The sequence below is a fragment of the Somniosus microcephalus genome, chromosome 11 (genome assembly GCF_052327205.1).
Source record: "Somniosus microcephalus isolate GS21.2 chromosome 11, FLI_Smic_1.0, whole genome shotgun sequence".
Classification (NCBI taxonomy): domain Eukaryota; kingdom Metazoa; phylum Chordata; class Chondrichthyes; order Squaliformes; family Somniosidae; genus Somniosus; species Somniosus microcephalus.
The window spans coordinates 171,328,377-171,350,839 of record NC_140997.1 but is presented as its reverse complement, the minus strand read 5'-3'; the positions used below and the strand labels follow the sequence as shown (position 1 = coordinate 171,350,839).

The window sequence follows — 22,463 nt, the reverse complement described above, 5'->3', positions numbered from 1 at the left end:
CCACACACACCCACCACACCCCACCCACACACACACACCCCACACACCCACCACACACCCACACACATCCCACACACACACATCCCACACCCCACACACCCCACACCACATCCCACACACACCCCATACACACCCACCCCACCACACACACTCACCCCACCACACACACCAACCCCCCCTTTGTCCTGCGTGCTGTGAAGATCAGCTTTGCGGTCTTAGACAATTGCAGACTGAGGGATTCAATCCACTGCCTGTCAGACAGATGATGGTACTGACATGCACCAGCAAGTTAAGTGATTCCATGCCACAAAATTTTAATTCATGTTCTGCTGCGCAAAAAATGTTATTAATGCCAACACAAAAGCACCCATTCACTAAGCAATAAAAAAGTATTTCATAGTATCTAAAATATTGCACACAACCTTGTCTCCCATTTAAGAATCATTTATTCTCCTCTAATGTGCTCCTCTTCGTGCACATGGTAGAGCTATCAAACTTGTTTTTTTTTTGCAAATATTCATACTCCAACATACGGTCAGTAACTTAAACTGAAGACTGTTTGCAAGGATTTTGAGAGCAGCTTTCTAAAGCTGTCACTTTGTTCGTGCCTCTAGTCTCTAACAATCTGACAGCAAGACTGAAACCTTCGACTGCGTACTGGTTACCTGCCACGTTTTTCAACTTTATCAAGAACCTTCATATTGTCACATGGTAGACAGCTGTTTGAAGCTCAAAATGACATTTTCTAATGCAGATTTTGTGTGAAAATATCGTGTAGCAAAGAGAACGTGTCAAAATTTTTTGAAGGGTTTTGAAGACAGCAGTAAATTGTCATCGAGAAAAAAAAACAGCAAGTTGAACAGAAATAAACCCTGCAGTACTCAAATGAAAAAAGTAACAGTTTGAAAGAGTATGTGGAATAGTACAACAATAAATGTAAGATGACATATTTTGACAGCCACTTAACTTTTCCTTATACATATTCAATTAGGTTCACTGTGTCACCTAGCAACCCTATAGAGCTATGCAAATGACAAAATGAATTTATGCAAGGTGGGTCACAAATTTACTGCCAGTTTACTTGCTATAGAAATGTCCTTGCAGTTTGTTGAGATTACCCAGTTGTATCTTTTAGTTACAAGACTCACTTCACTTTCTGGATCCAAATGCAGTAGTCTGTGATGTAAAGGTCATTAAAGAGGTACGCAGGGTCATTCTCTCTGAAGATCTTGTGGATGCCCAGCAGGCACTTCAAAACAGCAGACTTACCTGGTTGAAAGAGAACATAAGCATTTTAGTAAACCCTGAATAAATGCACTATTTTCATCAACATTTTTAAAAAGTTTGGTACAGTGTAACTAGCATCTCAATCAGTTGTACAGGAAACTTTGTGATATCCGGCACCGACGGGACCGAGCTGTTGCCGTCCCATCAAAACTGCCGGACAAACTAGCGCTAATGTTAAAACATACGGAGCTTTTGAGCTCCGTATCTAGCAACAAACCCTGTTGCTTAGCAACAGCTTCTAAACAGTCGGCCGTAGCTTGCAAGCGTCTCTGTAACTAAGCAACAGCTTTAGCTAGACCTTGAATAGCCTGACTGGTGAAAAAAAGCAACGAAAAGAAAAAAAACTTACTGAACCGACTCCTGAATTTTGCCGGTGGATCGAGCATTCCGGACAGTTAACCTCCGGATAAACCAAAGTTTCCTGTACTACAAAAGGCAACATAAACTCAAGTACTCTATTCACAACTAAACCCCAAAATCTGTAAACAGATAAGCAGCTTTCAAGTATATTATAATATAAATGGGGGGTTACGTTCCAGTCACTTAATGCTTAAATTTGCTGACATGACTTCATTTCAATGTAATGCAGGGATTTGCCTATCTGACATTACATGCTTTCTGTAGCCTTTTGTTTTTTGCTTTGATGACAACTCCAGTCATTGAATCATGCATTTCTATGCCTTGGGGAAGATGATGTGAAGAATAATGCAGACACAGAAGATATCAGGCTCTGCCTCATGTTCTAATTTCAAAATGGCTCCAGATGTTATGTAATTTGGCGTATTCACCATGAAAAGATCGACTTCTCACAGTGTTAACTATTTTAAAATTGCATTTCTACACCCTTCCAAAAATGACATCCCAAGAAAACAAACGAAGTATTTTATGGAATAAAAACAGAAAATGCTGGAAATACTCAGCAGGTCAGGCAGCATCTGTAGAGAGAGAAACAGAGTTAACGTTTCAGGTCGATGACCCTTCATCATAGAATGTTAACTCTGTTTCTCTCTCCACAGGTGCTGCCTGTCCTGCTGAGTATTTCCAGCATTTTCTGTTTTTATTTCAGATTTCCAGCATCCGCAGTATTTTGCTTTTGTATAAGTATTTAATTAATGGTGCTGTTTATTCCCAAATTTGACTTGGACTAGTGCAATATAAAACTACTGTTGTACTGTAGCATTTATCGAGCTAATTATACTGCAGTTCTACCGGTGTTGTCTCAAATCTCTGCAAAACACACACTTTCTGCAAACAGTTGAGTCTAACTGAAGTGTATTCAATACAGGGACTCCAGATTGTCACAAACTCAACTATGCCCTGCTTAACTACCTAAAAGTATTCAATACTTTCTTTTGCCAGCGATTCTGCAACATAAGCGTTGTACTCCAGCCAACCCAGCATCCAACCAGCTAGTAATAGGTTATTCAAACAGCTTTATTAGGACCCAATACTGCGAACATTAATCACTTAATGGAAATCAACCCTGTCAGTAAATCTCATTATTTCTAACATGTTAGGAGTATCTAATGTAATTACAGAGCACAGATATGAGACGTGGAGGGTTGTATCATCCATTACCCTTTGCTTTTCTCGTCAGGATGTAGGTGAACACGTGCTACATCAAAAAACTTAAAATGTATTCTTCAGATAAATGTGGACTACATGTTTTAGCAAAAAACGAAAACAATTAAGCTGAAAAATATCCACCAAAATGTGACAATGCAATCCACAACTGGACGGATTATCTATTGCATAACTGATACCAACCAAAATTCCTTTCACCAAGAGATCACTTAGCAACGACAAGCACCCCAAACTACTGAGCACAGTTGCGCATGACTACATAACCCACCCTGTTCAGATACAGTTCTAATATATACACATTGCAAAGTGTAATTTTAGTACCTCTTGCCTGCCTGAGGACTGGATCATTAACAATGAACAAACAGCTGGCGGTCAAATCTCATTCTGAGTCTTTACAGCTTCACAGCTGAAACACAACGCAAATTCCCAAGTAATGCCTGAAGAGACTGTCAATCTGAGGTAATTAAGTGCTTCCTTCCAGAAAGAGTTTTTCCTCCTCATGTAGGCTATCAATGTAGCCATTATGGATTAACCCAAACCTGTCTTCCGGAAAGGTCACTGGGTAAGTCCCAGGAATGGGAACTCTGCTCCGTTTGCGGAGGTCATTTCTCGTGCTCCCACCGCTGCTGGGTTGAAATCGGCTAACTCAATGACCAGGGATTGACCCCTTCCTTCTTCCGAGTTCCTGTGATTCGATGCCACACCACGGAGTGAACTTGCTCACAGACGTCACTGGGATTGGAGGAGGTGTGGATGCGCAAGTGAGAAACTGCTCAAAGACTGATTTGAAAGCATCTCTTACCGGAGAAGGACACTCTCAACTACCCCATTCAGAAGTAGATTCACGGAGCCGCACCATATCAGGGTGTCCCAATCAATAAAGATCTATCGAGTAATATATTCAACTGTCTCTGGCTGGACGAAGGATTGTTTTCCACAACACCTCTGTATAATTATTCCAGCACAACTCCTCTGCAACACTCAGTACTGGTCAAACTTGGGGGAAGGGTTCGTTTTTTTATGTTTACATTAAAGATATTTTCCCCTCAAGTGACGTTACACTTCCAACTTCTTAGCTGCGGTATAATGAAAATTCGGCAGTTTCTAAACTTTGAAGTTCATTCTGGCCATCTCCCAACCTTCATCTATTGCTCCTTCTCTTCATTCATGTCACTTAAGCTCAGTTGATAGCAGTCTCTCCTCAGAGTCAAAAGGTTGAGGGTTCAAGCTGCACTTCAGACCTGTTCACATAACCTAGTTTGATACTTCAGTGCAGTATGGATGGCGTGCTGCACTGGTGGATGGGACATTAAATTGAGACCTCCTCTAGTTACTAGCTCATAAGATAAAATAATCCATGTGCCCTAGCCAACATGCTTCCTTCCCATCAACACTTCCAAAGCAAATTATCTGGTCATCCATTTGCTTTTTGTGGGATCATGCAGTGGAAAGTGATCTCACTTCAAAATGTAACTCAACTGTAGTAAAGTGCCTTGGTACATCCAGAGGGTGTGATAAGGTGCTAAAACGATGCAAATTCTTTCTTTCACCAAGATGCTGGGTCAAATCTTCCTGGTACAATAACTGCATATTAACAACACACACTGTTACTAATGCACAAACCCACCAGCAATTTTGGTGGATGAAGAGATACGCCATGAGTTACTAATCTCCAGAACTTGCTGGTCGAATTACGCCGCTCCGCTGTTTGCTTCACACAAACAGCATCTCACCCTTAGCCACCCATTATTTTTAAGAACTTGCTGGAATTTCGCATTAATTGCCCATTAAACTCACCCCAGAAAGTTAGGGCTTATAATTAACAGCACAAATAACCTTTTAACAATGTGATAATTGTTAATGCAATGCCAATCCATCTCTCCGGCCCAGCAAGTGAACAATTTAAACTGCTAAGTCTCGTTCTTCTTGTTAGAGATTTGTTTTAAATTTTAAATGCTTTTCTTACTTTTCCTTTGTCTCTTTTATTCCAATCTTTCTTTCCCTCTCTTTATTTCTCTTTCTGTACCTGATTTGACTCTAATTCACTCTCCTTTTCAGCCATTCCTGTATTTCTTTCTCAATCCTGAAATCTCATTGGTTAAGGAGACATTCTGTTGATCCCGTCGTTCACTAAGGTCCCAGATGGCCCGCTGCCCCCACCGTTATTAACTCGCACTTCCAGCAAATTATGGCGCAAATTCTATTTAAGCCGAAGCGTGAAGCGAAAAGTCTCGATGGCGATCGCCGCGAGATGCTCCGCTCCAGCAAGATTAGGCCGGTTATAGTTTTTTAAAAAAACAAGATAAAACATAAATTATATCTCAGTTTGACACAAGCAGCAAAAGCATTTATTAGTGAATTTTCAGGCATTTGTGACCAGGGACAAATGGGAATCTTCTCGTTAGTGGGTAATTCTTAGTCCTTCATTTTGGGGAAAAACAAGTCAACTAACTTTTGTCATTAGAAGGAAACGGCAGGGTTGCACTGCTAAAATATTTAAATGTAAAAACCCTGGGTCAACTCTGAAAAGAAGGAAGTTACTATTAAAAGAATACATTCATGCACTGAATGATAGATCAATCCACAGCGGCACGTACATGTGGGTTTCCTCCAGGGGTCAAGTCTCATTAGTCTCAGCATGACAGAGAATAAATTAGCTCTATAGAATAACCGAGTCACAGGTCACTGGATGGCAATGCAGTCCTCCTAAAGAGCGCGTGGTCTGGAAAAGGCAAAATTGGAGACTTGATAATAACTATCTTTAAGATTAATTAATTACTTAAATCCCCAAGTAGCTTCGGTGCTAAATATACGACCAGGTATGGTTATCCACAATACAGACCGGAAAGGTCAGCTGAGCTCGCTGACCTCAGCCACAGCAGTATTTGGGGCCCTACGAGTCTCCATGGCCCTGGGCTAAGGAGGGGACAATAAGCCAGGCTTCCTGCTTATTAGGATCCAGTTAACTCTTGCTGGAAAGTATGCACGTGTGGATTTCAGGCGAGCGACCTCAGCTGTGATGCCCTCCAAAGTCAAATAGCCTGGCAGCACTCACTCGGCAAGAATGGGCAATATTACTGGAGACCAGCAATGTGAAATTACATAACAAATTAAAGAGAGCAGCAGCATCAGAAGAGGAAGGAAAAATGTATATTGATAAACCTACAAGTGCAGAATTATCACTGCTCTAGTTAAAAGAATAGGAATTTACAGCACAAAATATAAGCTACATCCATATTTTGGTGTCTGTGTTCTCTAAACATTGAATAGGCAGCATTTTACTTGAATGTTCTTGCACAAGATACCTGTAATGGAAAACTTTCCAAAACTAGAAGTGACGCCATCATTTGTGGCGCTTTTATATTACAGATTACACAGAATTGAACTGTGTACCTGTCAAATGTTTACATCGAATTAATAGCTACCATCGTTCAATTAACTGAGCAAATGCTGTGATTTTTGCAACTATTTAAGCAACTGAGCCCACAGGCTAAAATTCATGTAAAAAGCCATAACCCATAAGTGCAGGTCATACACAAGTCAAAGCTGTAACATAAATCATTACTCCACCCTGCCCCCCACCCCCCAGGATGATCCAACTTGGCACAGAGAGTGTACTTCTTGAAGGTGTTTCAGATGCACCAGAACTGTCATTAGTAATATGCACTGTCTACAGCCATCACAGATTAACACGGTTATAACAGCCTCAGGAAAAAACTTCCTGGGCTCCTGTTTTGCTACCTTGTTTTAAAAAGCAGAGAGAGAGAGACACACACAGCACTGGCATGAAACACTACACGTCTTTTGCCTTCAGGACTATGTTCAACTGCTCTACAAGCTCATTGGAAATGCACTTTATCTTTAATTAACAGCAGTTTGAAGAACGGTTTCAACTTTCTTTTTCTTGAAACGGTTCCAACAAACACATTTTCTAGATTAATGCTTGTCTGCAGCTGCGAATACTAATTTAAAAACCTCAGCACACCAGTTTTAATAGGTTTCTTTTGCAGGTGTGCATTATTGCAACCACCTTCCTGTACAGTTCTCAGTACATTTGCATCATTGGCTGTGACACTTCTCCCGACTGCTAGGTTTCCTGGCTCAAGTAAATGAGGACATCGGTATGCGATTTGGCAAAACGCTGGTTGAAAATGCGAGATATTCAGAGCCGATTTCAATTTCTAATAAAGGCAGGAGATCTCCAGTGGAAATTTATGTCAGTGAACTTTAAGTTTGAAAATAGAAAGTATTCGTCACTTAGAATTCTGTCAATTCAGAGTCATCAATTCATGAAATGCCAGTGTGAGCCGGAGTGGGAAATTTGGTCTTGCAAGTTAGTGAGCTTATTTTTGGAACATGTAAAGCATGTAACTACATCAATCAATGGAGGCAATGCAGTGGACAGTGGCTTCATCTCCCCTGTCGCTGGCAGCAGCAGAACTGCGGAAAAAGGATCAGTTGCTGCCACTGGCTAGCTTCGTTCCGCAGTGTCGGAGTGTCAGTGGGCTGAGTACTCAACCTGCCCATTTCAGATTGGCGGCCTGTGGCTGGGAATCAAAGTCACAATTCCATGACTGTCAAGAGAACTGGAGATGTTCATTTGTTTGCACAGTGCTGCTCGCGCTCTGCGACGTGAAGAGGGCGAACAGCACACAACTAAGCGAAGACTGGCACTTCATTTTGATTGCTATTACCGTTACCATGTTTAAACAACATGATAGAGTCAACATTCAGCAATTATTCAGGAGGTAGATATGAAAATTAAAAGGATCTCCACCTTCTCCCATGATGAATTCATAAATGATTCAATCTCATTGCACCAAAAAAAAAACCTTTTAATATAAATGACGAGAATACCACGTGGGTACAGGGAGACGAGAAAAAGAATGACTATTTCAGTGTTAGGTTTACTAGTCCCTCTCTTAGATCGCCTTGCACAAAAAATACATTTTCATGCTTAGAATGTGAGATATTTTCACACTCTTAATTCTTGCTTCCCAATCTTCCCTCCCAACCCATGAGAATGAACTGGCCTCCATGCACACCCTGTAGCAGAAACTGAAATGAAGATGAAACTCATTTGGGTGACACTGTAGAAGAGTACAGCAATGAGCTGCATCACTTACCTTAAGCTTCACTTTTACTTGCTAACATGCGCACAAAATTACTGTCAGCTGATCGCATAAGAAGTTTCTGATTCCAATAGGTTCAGACTCTTTAAAGATCACAGCCAAACATCTCGAGAAAGACCAGAATTCCTACAATTATTTCAGTTGGTTATTGACTAATGTGTGATAAAAAATACAAAAAAAATGGAGCAGCATTGGTTACAAGTTGACTCAGAAAGGTACCAAGGAGTAATAGACCAGTGGTTTGCAAAGATTTCTGTGTGCAGGGCACATTGGAAATGCTGACACACTCTGATGACCCCGTGCAAATATTAACAACTTTGGGCACGCTCAAGTAAATACCGACACCGCCCGTGAGCAGCTTCCATAAGGCAGTGTCATCTATCTGACAATGTAGAAAACTGCCCACGTATGTCCTGTTCACAAAAAGCAGGACAAATGCAATCCAGCTAATTACCGCCCCATCAGTCTACTCTCAATCATCAGCAAAGTGATGGAAGGGTGACATTGACAGTGCTATCAAGCGGCTCTTACTGAACAATAATCTACTCACATGAGGCCCAGTTTGGGGTTCCGCTCAAGGACAACTCGGCTCCTGACCTCATTATGGACAAAGGAGCTGAACTCCAGAGGTGAGGCGAGAATGACGTGCCCTCGATATCAAGGCAGCATTTTGACCCGAATGTGGCATCAAGGAGCCCTAGTAAAACTGAAGTCAATGGGAATCGGGGGGAAAATTCTCCACTGGCTGGAGTCATATGTAGCACAAAGGAAGATGGTTGTGGTGGTTGAAAAGTCAATCATCACAGCCCCAGGACATCGCTGCAGGAGATCCTCAGGGCAGTGTCCTAAGCCCAAGCATCTTCAACTGCTTCATCAATGACCTTCCCCCCATCATAAAGTCAGAAATGGGGATGTTCGCTGATGACTGCACAGTGTTCAGTGTCATTCAAAACTCCTCAGATAATGAAGCAGTCCATGCCATATGCAACAAGACCTGGACGACGTTCAGGCTTGGGCTGATAAGTGGCAGGCAACATTCGCGCCACAGAAGTGCCAGGCAATGACTATCTCCAACAAGCGAGAGTCTAACCACCGCCCCATGACATTCAACAGCATTACCATCGCCGAATCCCCCACCAACACATCCTGGGGGCGGGGTCGCGTCACCATTGACCAGAAACTTAACTGGACCAGCCACATAAATACTGTGGCGACAAGAGCAGTTCAGAGGCTGGGTATTCTGCAGCGAGCGTCTCATCTCCTGACTCCCCAAAGTCTTTCCATCATCTATAAGGCACAAGTAAGGAGTGTGATGGAATACTCTCCACTTGCCTGGATGAGTGCAGCTCAATTTCAATTTTATTTGTCACATAACCAAATACAAGTGAAATCCAGTCAGCGAAATGCTTTTTTCTAACGAGCCGAGCGCACCAAGCAGCAAAGGACACTTAGCTGCCTGGTATTGCACGGAGCCCGCAAGGGCGGCAGCCATCTTCATCTCCAACAACACTCCAGAAGCTCGACATCATCCAGGACAAAGCAGCCCGCTTGATTGGCACCCCCATTGACCACCTTAAACAAGAGACCCGCTTGATTGGCACCCCATTGACCACCTTAAACATTCGCTCCCTCCACCACCGGCGTACCGTGGCTGCAGTGTGTACCATCTACAAGATGCACAGCAGCAACTCGCCAAGGCTTCTTCGGCAGCACCTCCCAAACCCGTGACCTCTTCCACCTAAAAGGACAAGGGCAGCAGGTGCATGGGAACACCACCACCTCCAAGTTACACACCATCCTGACTTAGAAGTATATCGCCGATCCTTCATCTGGGTCAAAATCCTGGATCTCCCTCCCTAACAGCACTGTGGGAGTACCTTCAGCACACGGACTATAGCGGTTCAAGGCAGCAGCTCATCACCACCTTCTCAACAGCAATCAGGGATGGGCAATAAATGCTGGCCTTGCCAGCGACACCCACATCCCATAAATGAATTTAAAAAAAGCTACTGAAAGAAAAATTGTGCTTTTTATTGGATACAGAAATCAGCAATTTCGGAACGATAAAAACACTGAATTCTTCAGAGACTGGCTCGCAGACAGAGATCTGATGACCTCACGGGTTGCTTGGGATCCCCATCACGGACTCAAGTTTGAAAATCTACTGTCTTGACAACGGGGTGAGGCAATTCAAATAGAAAGCTAATAAAGTGCTAGGATATGTAGCCAGTAAAATGGAACACAGTCCCGTGAGATCACACAGAGGCTGTATAAAGCAGGAGTCAAGACCAAATTGCAGCACAATGTACAGTTCTGGTCACCATGCAACAAAGGAATGATCCCAAGTGTAATATTTCTCTCCATGGCTTCTGTCAGTACAAAGACGACTGGTTTTTAAGGACTCATTTGTCTTGTTAAAGGGGGGGGGGGGGGGGGGGGGGGAGGGACTATTTTATCCATCTAAATATATACCTCTTATTATGGTTTACTCTGATTCCTTCAATGGATTGCTCTGCACTCTTGCTTTAGCGTCTGTTTGTTGTCTACCATTCGTGGCAGGATTCACCCACAGTTTCTTGCTGTTGCTAAAAGGCGTCATTAACAATTTTGAGTCATGGTTTCAATCACATGGTTTGAGAACTAAATACAAATGTTATTAAATACTCCTAAGCTTAAACATAAAGGCCAAAAGCGATGGTAGGTCATTTAGTGCTCCATGTGTTTCCTCCGCCACGCACCCCCCCCCCCACCACTCCAGCTATAATCAGAACCAATGCCATATTGATCATTTTTTTTCCTGTTATGCATACTCTCTGAGCTCCTCCAAATAACAATGTGAATCAGAAAAACAGAATTTCTCCACGCAACAATTTGAATCAAGCTAGTTTCTTGCTGTCAAACTGATGCTGCAAACTAAACTGAGCTGAAAACAGCCAACTTACGTCTGGCTGTAGAATCTATTAGCATGTACACATGAAAGAGAATCCCTTCAACACTTCATGTTAGGCTAGACTTGTGCTCAAGTCCTGCGAAAGAAAAATGACACTCTTGTATCCCGATTCCAAAACAAACTACAAATTAAGAGGCAACACAGTACAATGGTCGAAAGTCCACCCCTCGCAGCTCAAAGTCACTTCATTTAAATTATCTAATGATTCAATTCCTCGGCTGACTCCTCCCACGAATCCAGGTATAAAGGTGACTGCTCCACAGCCCCTTTGTATTCTGGACCGGTCGACCACTCGAGGCACACCTTCATTCTCTTGTTAATAAAAGCCTGTTAATTACTCGCTTAATCTCAGTCTTTTGAGTTATTGATAGCGCATCAATTTTATTAACAAGATTTTTATAATGGAGAAGATCCTCACACCAGCATGCCTGGACTTAGATCATCGGGAGGTGGACTCATCCACCAAGTTTACTCACTGGCTTAGGTGTTTCGAAAAATTCCTGACCGCCTCCGCTGCAGTCAAATCGGACGAGGACAAACTGGATGTCCTGACCTCCAAAGTGAACCACCGAGTGTACTCGGTCATCCAGGACGCGACCTCGTATGCGGATGCTATCAAGCTCAAGGACCAGTACACACGCCCAGTGAACGAGGTGTACGCTAGGCACCTCCTGGGGAGTCGTAAACAACAACCTGGGGAATCGACCGAGGAATACCTTCAGGCACTGTCTGTGATTGGCCGGGCCTGTGGTTGTAAGGATGTAAAGGCCGCCATGTACACAGAGGAACTTATCCGGGACGCTTTTGTAGGCGGGCCACAGGTCCAATTACACCCGACAGCGACTGCTGGAGCAGTGACCTTGATCTCAACAAGGCCTCTGAACTCGCACTATTAGACGCAGCCTACCGGGGCATGGATGCCTACTCCTCTGCACCGTGGACGCCGCGGGGAACGACAGCCTGGGACACGGTAGGACCGTCTCATAGCGCCGTGCCACCCCAGCCACATCCCAGCAATGGCCCAACTACCGCAGCAGTGTCCCAAGGCCAGACAGCAGTGCCCCAAGGCCAGAAATGCTACTTCTGTGGCCAGGCCAAACACCCCAGAGCGCGCTGCCCGGCGAAAAATGCGATCTGCTCGGGCTGCGGGAAGAAGGGACACTGCGCCAGCGTCTGCAGAGCCAAAGCCACTCCGAACCCAGCAGCGCCGCGTGTGGGCCGCCATCTTGGGCCTCCCCAGCCATGTGCGAACCACCGGAACAGCAGCCATTTTGGACGCCTCCAGCCACATGGGGAATCATGGACGCCGCCATCTTGGACGACAGCCGGGACACAACAGGCCCCAACACCGCCTCATCTGATACCCGCAGCGACACACTGACCCCTACGCTGGCCTCCGTTACACTGGACCAAGCGAGACCGCACCAGCTGGCCAGTTCCACAATGGACATTAAGGTAAATGGTCACGAAACAATCTGCCTTTTTGACTCTGGGAGCACGGAGAGCTTCATCCACCCCGACACGGTGCGGGCGTTGCTCTCTCCCAGTCCTGCCTGCGCACCAGCGGATTTCTATGGCCTCCGAGTCCCAGTCGGCGGACATTGGCGGCTACTGCGTGGTGACACTCGTAGTAGGACGGGACTGTGTACGATAATTTTAAACTTCTGGTCCTGCCCGACCTCTGCGCTGCCGTTCTACTGGGGTTAGATTTTCAGTGCCACCCTTAAAAGTGTTACGATGGGCGTACGGTGGACCCCTCCCCCCACTCACAGTCCGCAGCCAGCAGCTTCCAAATTGCCCGCCGCGCACCAGATGCAACCTCTCCACACTCAGAGTCACCCCCGCCCCCCCCCCCCACACTGTTTGCTAACCTCACCCCCGACTGTAAGCCCATCGCCACAAAGAGCAGGCGATACAGTGCCGGGGACAGGGTTTTTCATTAAACCGAAGTGGAGCGGCTCCTGAAGGAAGGGATTATTGAGGGCAGCACCAGCCCCTGGCGAGCCAGGTTGTGGTCGTTAAGACCGGCGAGAAGCAGCGCCTGGTCATCGACTACAGCCAGACAATAAATTGCTACACCCTGCTGGACGCTTACCCACTCCCCCGCATAGCTGATATGGTCAACCAGATCGCGCAGTACCGCGTCTTCTCGACCATTGACCTGAAATCAGCGTACCACCAGCTCCCTATCCGCCCTGAGGACCGCCAGTATACTGCCTTTGAGGCAAACGGCCACCTCTATCACTTCCTTAGGGTTCCCTTTGGCGTCACCAACGGGGTCTCCGTCTTCCAAAGGAGATGGACCGGATGGTCGATCAAAATGCGTTGCAGGCCACTTTCCCATATCTGGACAATGTGACCATCTGCGGCCATGACTTGCAGGACCATGACGCAAACCTCGAAAAAATTCCTCTGCACCGCCAAACTCCTCAACCTGACGTATAACAAGGAGAAGTGCATATTCCGCACAACCCGCCTCGCCATCCTTGGCTGTGTTGTGGAACACGGAGTCATCGGCCCCGACCCCGACCGGATACGTCCCCTTATGGAACTCCCACTGCCCCACTGCCTCAAGGCCCTGAAGAGGTGCCTAGGGTTTTTCTCTTATTACGCCCAGTGGGTCCCCTACTATGCGGACAAGGCCCGTCCGCTGATCAAGTCCACCTCTTTTCCTGTGACGGCAGAGGCCCGCTTAGCCTTCCACCGTATCAAGGAAGACATTGCCAAAGCCACCATGCACGCAGTGGACGAATCCATCCCCTTCCAGGTGGAAAGCGACGCGTCCGACTTTGCCCTGGCCGCTACCCTCAATCAGGCGGGGAGACCCGTGGCCTTCTTTTCACGAACCCCTCCAGGGCCCGGAGACCAGAACACTCCGCTGTTGAGAAGGAGGCCCAGGCTATTGTGGAGGCTGTGCGTCATTGGAGGCACTACCTGGCCGGAAAACAATTTACCCTGCTCACTGACCAGCGTTCAGTTGCTTTCATGTTTAACAACAAGCAGAGGGGCAAAATCAAAAACGACAAGATCTTGAGGTGGAGAATCGAACTTTCCACCTACAATTACGAGATCTTGTACCGGCCCGGGAAGCTCAATGAACCCCCGGATGCTCTATCGCGTGGCACCTGCGCCAGCGCGCAGATCGATAGACTGCGGGCCCTCCACAATGACCTCTGCCACCCGGGGGTCACCAGGTTCTTCCACTTCATCAAGGCCCGCAACCTGCCTTACTCCATTGAGGAGGTCAGGACCATGACCAGGAACTGACATGTCTGCGCTGAGTGCAAACCGCACTTTTACAGACCAGACAGGGCTCACCTGATAAAAGCCACTCGCCCCTTCGAGCGCCTGAGCGTTGATTTTAAAGGGCCTCTCCCCTCCTCCGACCGCAATGTGTACTTCCTCAATATTATTGATGAGTAACTCCGTTTCCCGTTCGCCATCCCCTGCCCGGACATGACCAGTGCCACGGTCATTAAATGTCTGAACGACCTCTTCACCCTGTTCGGTTTCCCCAGCTATATCCATAGCGACCGGGACTCATCGTTTATGAGCGACGAACTCCGTCAGTACCTGCTAGCTAGGGGTATTGCCACAAGCAGGACCACCAGTTACAACCTCCGGGGGAACGGACAGGTGGAAAGAGAGAATGCGACAGTTTGGAAGGCCACCCTGCTAGCCTTAAAGTCGAGGGGCCTTCCGACCTCCCGCTGGCAGGATGTGCTCCCCGATGCGCTCCACTCTATTCGGTCACTGCTCTGCACTGCCACTAACGCCACCCCTCATGAGAAAATGTTTGTCTTCCCAAGGAAGTCCACATCGGGGACATCGCTACCGCCATGGCTGACGTCCCCAGGGCCGGTCCTACTGAGAAGACACGTGAGGACCCATAAAACGGACCCCCTGGTCGAGAGGGTCGACCTCCTCCACGCCAACCCCCAGTATGCTTACATTGCGTACCCGGACGGGCGGGAGGACACAGTCTCCATAAGAGACCTCGCACCCTCAGGGGCTGCAGTAACCCACCACCAACCCCCCCCCCCCCCTCACGATCCGATATCCAGCCCCAGCAGACGGCAGGCCTGGGCCCCGCGACCCGCTCGACATCTATGAGGACTACACACCAGTGCCCCAGCCTACGCGGGACTCGACGCCGGAAGCTTCACTACCCCTGCCGTCGCCACGTCGATCACAGCGGCAGACAAGACCTCCGGAGAGACTCCAATACACTAACTTTTAATACACTTCACCCCGCCGGACTCAATTTTAAACAAGGGGTGAATGTGGTAAACCACTATTTGTATTCCACTGTGTACATGCCTCGGCTGACTCCTCCACGAATCCAGGTATAAAAGGTGACTGTGCCAGCCCCTTTGTATTCTGGACCGGTCGACCACTCGAGGCACACCTTCATTCTCTTGTTAATAAAAGCCTGTTAATTACTCGCTTAATCTCAGTCTTTTGAGTTATTGATAGCGCATCACTGTATAAAGCAGGAGTCAAGACCAAACTGCAGCACAATGTACAGTTCTGGTCACCATGCAACAAAGGAATGATCCCAAGTGTAATATTTCTCTCCATGGCTTCTGTCAGTACAAAGACGACTGGTTTTTAAGGACTCATTTGTCTTGTTAAAGGGGGGGGGGGGGGGGGGGGAGGGACTATTTTATCCATCTAAATATATACCTCTTATTATGGTTTACTCTGATTCCTTCAATGGATTGCTCTGCACTCTTGCTTTAGCGTCTGTTTGTTGTCTACCATTCGTGGCAGGATTCACCCACAGTTTCTTGCTGTTGCTAAAAGGCGTCATTAACAATTTTGAGTCATGGTTTCAATCACATGGTTTGAGAACTAAATACAAATGTTATTAAATACTCCTAAGCTTAAACATAAAGGCCAAAAGCGATGGCAGGTCATTTAGTGCTCCATGTGTTTCCTCCGCCACGCCCCCCCCCACCACTCCAGCTATAATCAGAACCAATGCCATATTGATCATTTTTTTTCCTGTTATGCATACTCTCTGAGCTCCTCCAAATAACAATGTGAATCAGAAAAACAGAATTTCTCCACGCAACAATTTGAATCAAGCTAGTTTCTTGCTGTCAAACTGATGCTGCAAATTAAACTGAGCTGAAAACAGCCAACTTACATCTGGCTGTAGAATCTATTAGCATGTACACATGAAAGAGAATCCCTTCAACACTTCATGTTAGGCTAGACTTGTGCTCAAGTCCTGCGAAAGAAAAATGACACTCTTGTATCCCGATTCCAAAACAAACTACAAATTAAGAGGCAACACAGTACAATGGTCGACAGTCCACCCCTCGCAGCTCAAAGTCACTTCATTTAAATTATCTAATGATTCAATTTTTTCCAGTACCAAATTCCCACTTTGCTGTGTGCTTTACGTTGCTTAATTCAAATTGGATAATTCAATTTTTTTTAAGCAAAGCAAAGTAAGATTGTCTACATTGTAACAATGATTACACTTCAGTGGCCGTGAAGCGCTGTGGGACGTCCAGAGGACATAAAGGGCTATATAAATTCAAGTTCTTTCTTTAGCGGCTTATTGACAATGGAGATACAGGTTTCCTCCGGAATTTTCAGGCTTTGCTTGCACATTTCCTCGCAGCTGGTATTGGCTGAGGCGAAGTTGACCTATTTGTCTTATCACCACAGACATGGAGCAAAATAAAGGGATCAATCACCCTCACAAAAATTTTTTTTTTTAAATTACTGAGTGTGCACACATGCTGTCATTTCTTTTGTGCGGCTCTTGCTGTAATACTGCATTGCCTCTTGAGTTTTATTTCATTTATATTATTTTATTGGGCGGGGGGGGGGGGGGGGAGGAAACCTTGCACAGAAGGGAGGGAGCAACCGGAGGTCAGGAACACCAGGGCAGTAGAATTTTTCCTCACTTGCCTGCCTCGGAGATTAGCCCATGTGTACAATTCTGCAAATTACTTCGATACCAAACATTATACACATGAAAGGAGTTGGTGCAGTTTCAATACAGTGGGGCTGGTTCAGAGCATAAATCTACTTGTAATTCAATGTTATTTGGCACGGAATCAGAGAAGCTGTGAAGATAATTGATGTGGGGAATGGAATTGCTGCAGTAGAGGGTGCTCTTCTATCGTTCGATGCAAGTACATCGTTAGGACAATGCACACAAGCCACATTGTACCAAACAACCAAATGTTTGGTTCAGAGGCTAGTGAAAAAATAAATGGCTTTCAAACATTAAATATCCAACTGCGAAATCCAATATTCTCAATGATAATATTTTGCCTCCGGCCCAAAATAGAATTTCTGCAAGAGCTTGAAAACAATGACATCGTTTTTTTTTTTAAATTGTGGCAATGACACTAAATAGCAATATAATATATGCATAATCAATGTGCCATTGGCTCACATTGCAACAATTATTCTGCAGCGTAAATTCATAGCTTTGCAATCTGTTTCTGGAGCAGATTTGGACAAACTGTTCAACTGAGCAGTGAATTGACCTGGGACACCGCAAATTTTCTTGGAGGAACGTCAGATGAATTATGGCTATATGCTCATAGCCTGCACTTTTGTAGAGTTTGATCACAAGGGTAAATACATTAACAAAATGCTTTAATTGACAAAGAGCCCATCTTTCCAAATGCAGCTGAAATTATGCGGCCAAATGATCTCTGTAATACATTCACAAGTGGTTTGTATTCTGAAAACACGAAGAGAAAGTGTTTAGCATATCAACATGATTTCTACCACATCATTTACTGACAGAATATTCATAATTACATGGCGTGTAAAATAAACAAAAATGCATCATTTGAAGTTGCATTAAAACCACAACCGAAACAGAATACAGGAAACTCTCTTTTATCCGGCACCGATGGGACCGGCGCGGTGCCGGTTTATCAAAAAGTCCGGATTACTGAGAGGTATAGTTAAAAGGTACGAGAGCTCCGTACACAGCAAAAAATCCAGGCTCCCTTGTTGCTTAGCAACAGGTGCAGGAACTCCGGCCACAGACCAAGCATCCCGGTTGCTTAGCAACAAGTGCAGGAACACCGTTACATGGCCACAGATCCAGGAACGGCCACTAATATGAAGTAAAACTTACATGAACCTACTCCTGAATTTTGCTGGTTAATAGAGATTTCCGGTTATTTAGGTGCCGGTAAATCGAGAGTTTCCTGTATTTTATTCTTTAAAACTAAATTCTGTGGCTTTCTTGTTGCATCATGCAGACTCCAAGATGATAATTTTTCACGTTTATATAATAAACCTTAGTTCTTGTAACAATTAAGTGAATGTTTCGTCAGTGAGTGCATCAGCATTCAGCTCATTCAAGACCATTGCGACTATGTAGTTCTTCACAATTAAAAAAGAGCTAGCTAATTTACGCAACTTCATTAAAAACCCAGTCAAACTACCAGAACTCCAAACTCCATAGTAAGCACCATTCTCTACATACCTCATCCAGTATGGAAAATTACTTCAGATTTGTCCAACTCTATTTCTAGCCAACATCCACTTACCAACTGGTTCATAAAGTTGCCCCACTTATCATCTAAGTTGGTTCCACAAACCAGCAGGTTAAAAATAAAATTGCCACCATTACCCAACTTTAACATTAAAAAAAATCCCAAGGAACTTTACAGAGGCATTATCAGAAAGGAAATGGATACCGGGGCCAAAGTGAGGAGGCTGACCAAATTAAGTGAGTGTTAAAGGAAGGATTTAATGAGGCGAGAGTGGTGGAGAAGTAGAGGAGTTAAGCCAGGGAATTCCAGAGTGTGGCGCCGATGCGGCAGAAGACTTGGCTGCCAATGGTGGGGCGAAGGGAGATGGGCAATGCACAGAGAGGAGAGGGTTGGAGGAACGCAGAGCTCGGGGGGGAATTTTAGGGCTGGAGGAGGTTACAGAGATAGGGAAGGTCGAGGCCATGAAGGGATTTAAACATGAGGATGAAAATTTAAAATTTGAAGCTTCAGGAAGCCATTGTCAGATGATAGGTAAGCAGGCTTTGGCGTGGGAAAGGACACAGGCAGCAGAGTTTTGGATAAGTTAAGGTTTATGAAAGATGGAAAGCCTGTAGGTTGACAAGGAAAGCATTGGAATAGTTGAGTCTGGAGATGACAAAGGCATGCATGAGGATTTCAGCAACAAAAGGGCCGAGGTAGGGGTGGCGGTGGGAGTAGGTGGTCTTGGTGATGGAAGCTCAACTCTGGGTCAAATAGGGTGCCAAGGTTGCAAATCATCTGGTTTTACCAGAGGTCATCATTACCTCTGGTGTCCCGCCCAAGGATCTATCCTTGGTCCATCCCATTTCTCATCTATATGCTGGCCCTTGGTGACATCATCCAAAAACAACAGCGTCAGTTTCTACATGTATGCTGATGACACCCAGCTCTCCATCACTACCAAGTCTCTCGACGCCTCTACAGTCTCTAAATTGTCAGACTGCTTGTCCGACATCCCGTTCTGAACGAACAGAAATTTCAGTCCATTGTTTTCGGTCCCCGCCACCAACTCCATCCCTCTCCCTAACATCTGTCCGAGGCTGAACCACACTGTTTGCAACCTTGGTGTCACATCTGACCCTGAAATGAGCTTCCGGCCACATATCAGCGGCATAACTAAGAACGCCTATTTCCACCTCCGTAACATCGCCCGTCTCCGCCCTTGCCTCAACTCTGAAACGACTCTCATCAAAGTCACAAATGACATCCTTTGTGACTAAGAACATAAGAAATAGGAGCAGGAGTAGGCCATTTGGCCCTTCTAGCCTGCTCCGCCATTCAATGAGATCATGGCTGATCTTCTGCCTCAACTCCATTCACCGGCCCTATCGCCATATCCCTTGATGCCCTTACTAGTCAGAAATCCATTGACTTCTGTTTTGAATATACCCAACGACTGAGCCTCCACAGCCCTCTGGGGTAGAGAATTCCAAAGATTCACCACCCTCTGTGTGAAGAAATGTCTTCTCATCTCAGTCCTGAATGGCCTACCCTTTATCTTGAGGCTGTGGCCCCTGGTTCTAGACTCCCCAGCCAAGGGAAACATTCTCCCAGCATCCATCCTATCAAGCCGTGTAATAATTTTGTATGTTTCAATGAGATCCCCTCTCATTCTTCTGAATTCAAGAGAATACAGGCCTAGTTTACTCAATCTCTTCTCATACAACAATCCCGCCATCCCAGGAATCAATCTCGTGAACCTTCGTTGCACTCCCTCTATGACAAGTATATCCTTCCTTCGGTAAGGCGACCAAAATTGTACACAGTACTCCAGGTGTGGTCTCACCAAAGCCCTATATAATTGGAGTAACACTTCTTTACTCCTGTACTCAAATCCTCTTGTAATGAAGGCCATCATACCATTTGCCTTCCTAATGGCTTGCTGCACCTGCACATTCACTTTCAGTGACTCATGTACAAGGACACCCAGGTCCCTTTGAGCATCTGTGACAAAGGTAAACTATCCCTCCTCATCCTTCTTGACTTGTCTGCAGCCTTTGACACGGTTGACCACTCCATCCTTCAACGCCTCTCCACTGTCGTCCAGCTGGGTGGGACTGTACTCGTCTGGTTCCATTCTTATCTATCTAATTGTAGCCAGAGAATCACCTGCAACGGCTTCTCTTCCCGCTCCTGCATAGTTCTGCCCAAGGATCTATCCTTGGCCCCCTCCAAATGTACGCTAACGACACCCAACTCTACCTCACTACCACTTCTCTCGACCCCTCCACGATCTCTAAATTGTCAGACTGCTTGTCCGACATACAGTTCTGGACGAGCAGAAATTTTCTCCAATTAAATATTGGGAAGACCGAAGTTTTCAGTCCCTGCAACAAATTCCATTCTCTAGCCACTGACTCCATCCCTCTCATCATCATCTGTCTGAGGCTGAACCACACTGTTCGCAACCTTGGTGTCATATTTGACCCCGAAATGAGCTTCCGACCACACTAAGCCCGCCTATTTCCACCTCCGTAACATTGCCCGTCTCCACCCTTGCCTCAGCTCATCCGCTGCTGAAACCCTCATCCATGACTTTGTTACCTCTAGACTTAACTATTCCAACGCACTCCTGGCTGGCCTCCCACGTTCTACCCTACGTAAACTTGAGGTCATCCAAAACTCAGCTGCCCCTGTCCTAACTCGCACCAAGTCCCGTTCATCCATCACCCCTGTGCTCGCTGACCTACACTGGCTCCCGGTTAAGCAATGCCTCGATTTCAGAATTCTCATCCTTGTTTTCAAATCCCTCCATGGCCTCGCCCCTTCCTATCTCTGTAATCTCCTTCAGCCGCACAACACCCGCCCCGAGATATCTGTGCTCTTCTAACTCTGCCCTCTGGAGCATCCCTGATTATAATCGCTCAACCATTGGTGGCCGTGCCTTCTGTTGCCTAGGCCCTAAGTTCTGGACGCTCCTTAAAACCTACCTCTTTGACCAAGCTTTTGGTCATCTGCCCTAATTTCTCCTTATGTGGCTCAGCGTTTTGTCTTATAATACTCCTGTGAAGCACCTTGGGACGTTTTACTATGTTAAAGGCGTGTTGTTGTTGGGGCAGTGGCTGGGTTGGGGGATGGAGTTGGTGGCTCGGGCCAAAGATGATGGCTTCCGTCTTCCCAATATTTAACTGGAAGATATTGCAGCTTATCCCAGACTGGATGCTGGACAAGAGCTCTGACAGCACAGAGGCAGTGGAGAGGTCGAGGGAGGTGGCGGAGAGGTAAAGGTGGGTGTCATCATTGTGTCTGACACAATGTCTGCAGATGAGGTCGCCAAAGGGAATCAACCTCTCCGCCACCTCCCTCGACCCCTCCGCTCCCTCGACCCCTCCGCTCCCTCGACCCCGCCGCTGCCTCGGCAACACCACAAAATTTCATTCGGAAGCAAAACTCTGGTTTTATTAACAAACATATTAAGAAAGTTATAAACGTCCTTTCTGATTAAAAATTGTTTTTTGATCAGGAACACCTTCACAAACATTTCACACCATTTCTGTCTGAATGAGAGAGAATAAGGTTTGAACTGTGCTTTCGGAGCCTATTATTCAGGGTTAGTAAGTCAGTGAATGTGGCCTTTTAAGGGTTCTGCATTGAAGCAGACAATGAATTCCATATCCAAATGTCTCGCCATAGTAATTTATATTGCAATTATTGGATAGAAATCAAGCAAAAATCTTCCCACGGAACCAGACCCCAGCAATAAGTGGGCACCTTTAGGGGAAAATGGGGGATGGGGGGCGATGGTGGTGAGAAAAACAAGTGTAAATATCCAACTGTTGTTGAAGATTCATTCTTAAGAATGCAAAATACAACCGTGCTATATCCTTAGAGGTTTGAATTACTATAACATCCATCAACTGTGTGTATATAATACATCAATTCAAATAATCTCTTAAATCAAGATTTTCCAAAGAGATGGATCATCCTGCTCTAATTGCTTGTTGTAAGAAAACATTCGCAACTTGATGTCCTAGTTAATGAGCTTTG

General features: G+C 45.6%; 1 protein-coding gene across 1 annotated transcript in view; it reads right to left on the bottom strand.

The window, feature by feature from the left end:
* Positions 1–22,463, bottom strand: part of shq1 (SHQ1, H/ACA ribonucleoprotein assembly factor) — a 133,299-nt gene that overhangs the window by 63,451 nt on the left and 47,385 nt on the right. The window contains 1 exon segment of the mRNA XM_086001428.1: positions 1,149–1,269. Coding sequence (XP_085857554.1) covers positions 1,149–1,269 — 121 coding nt within the window.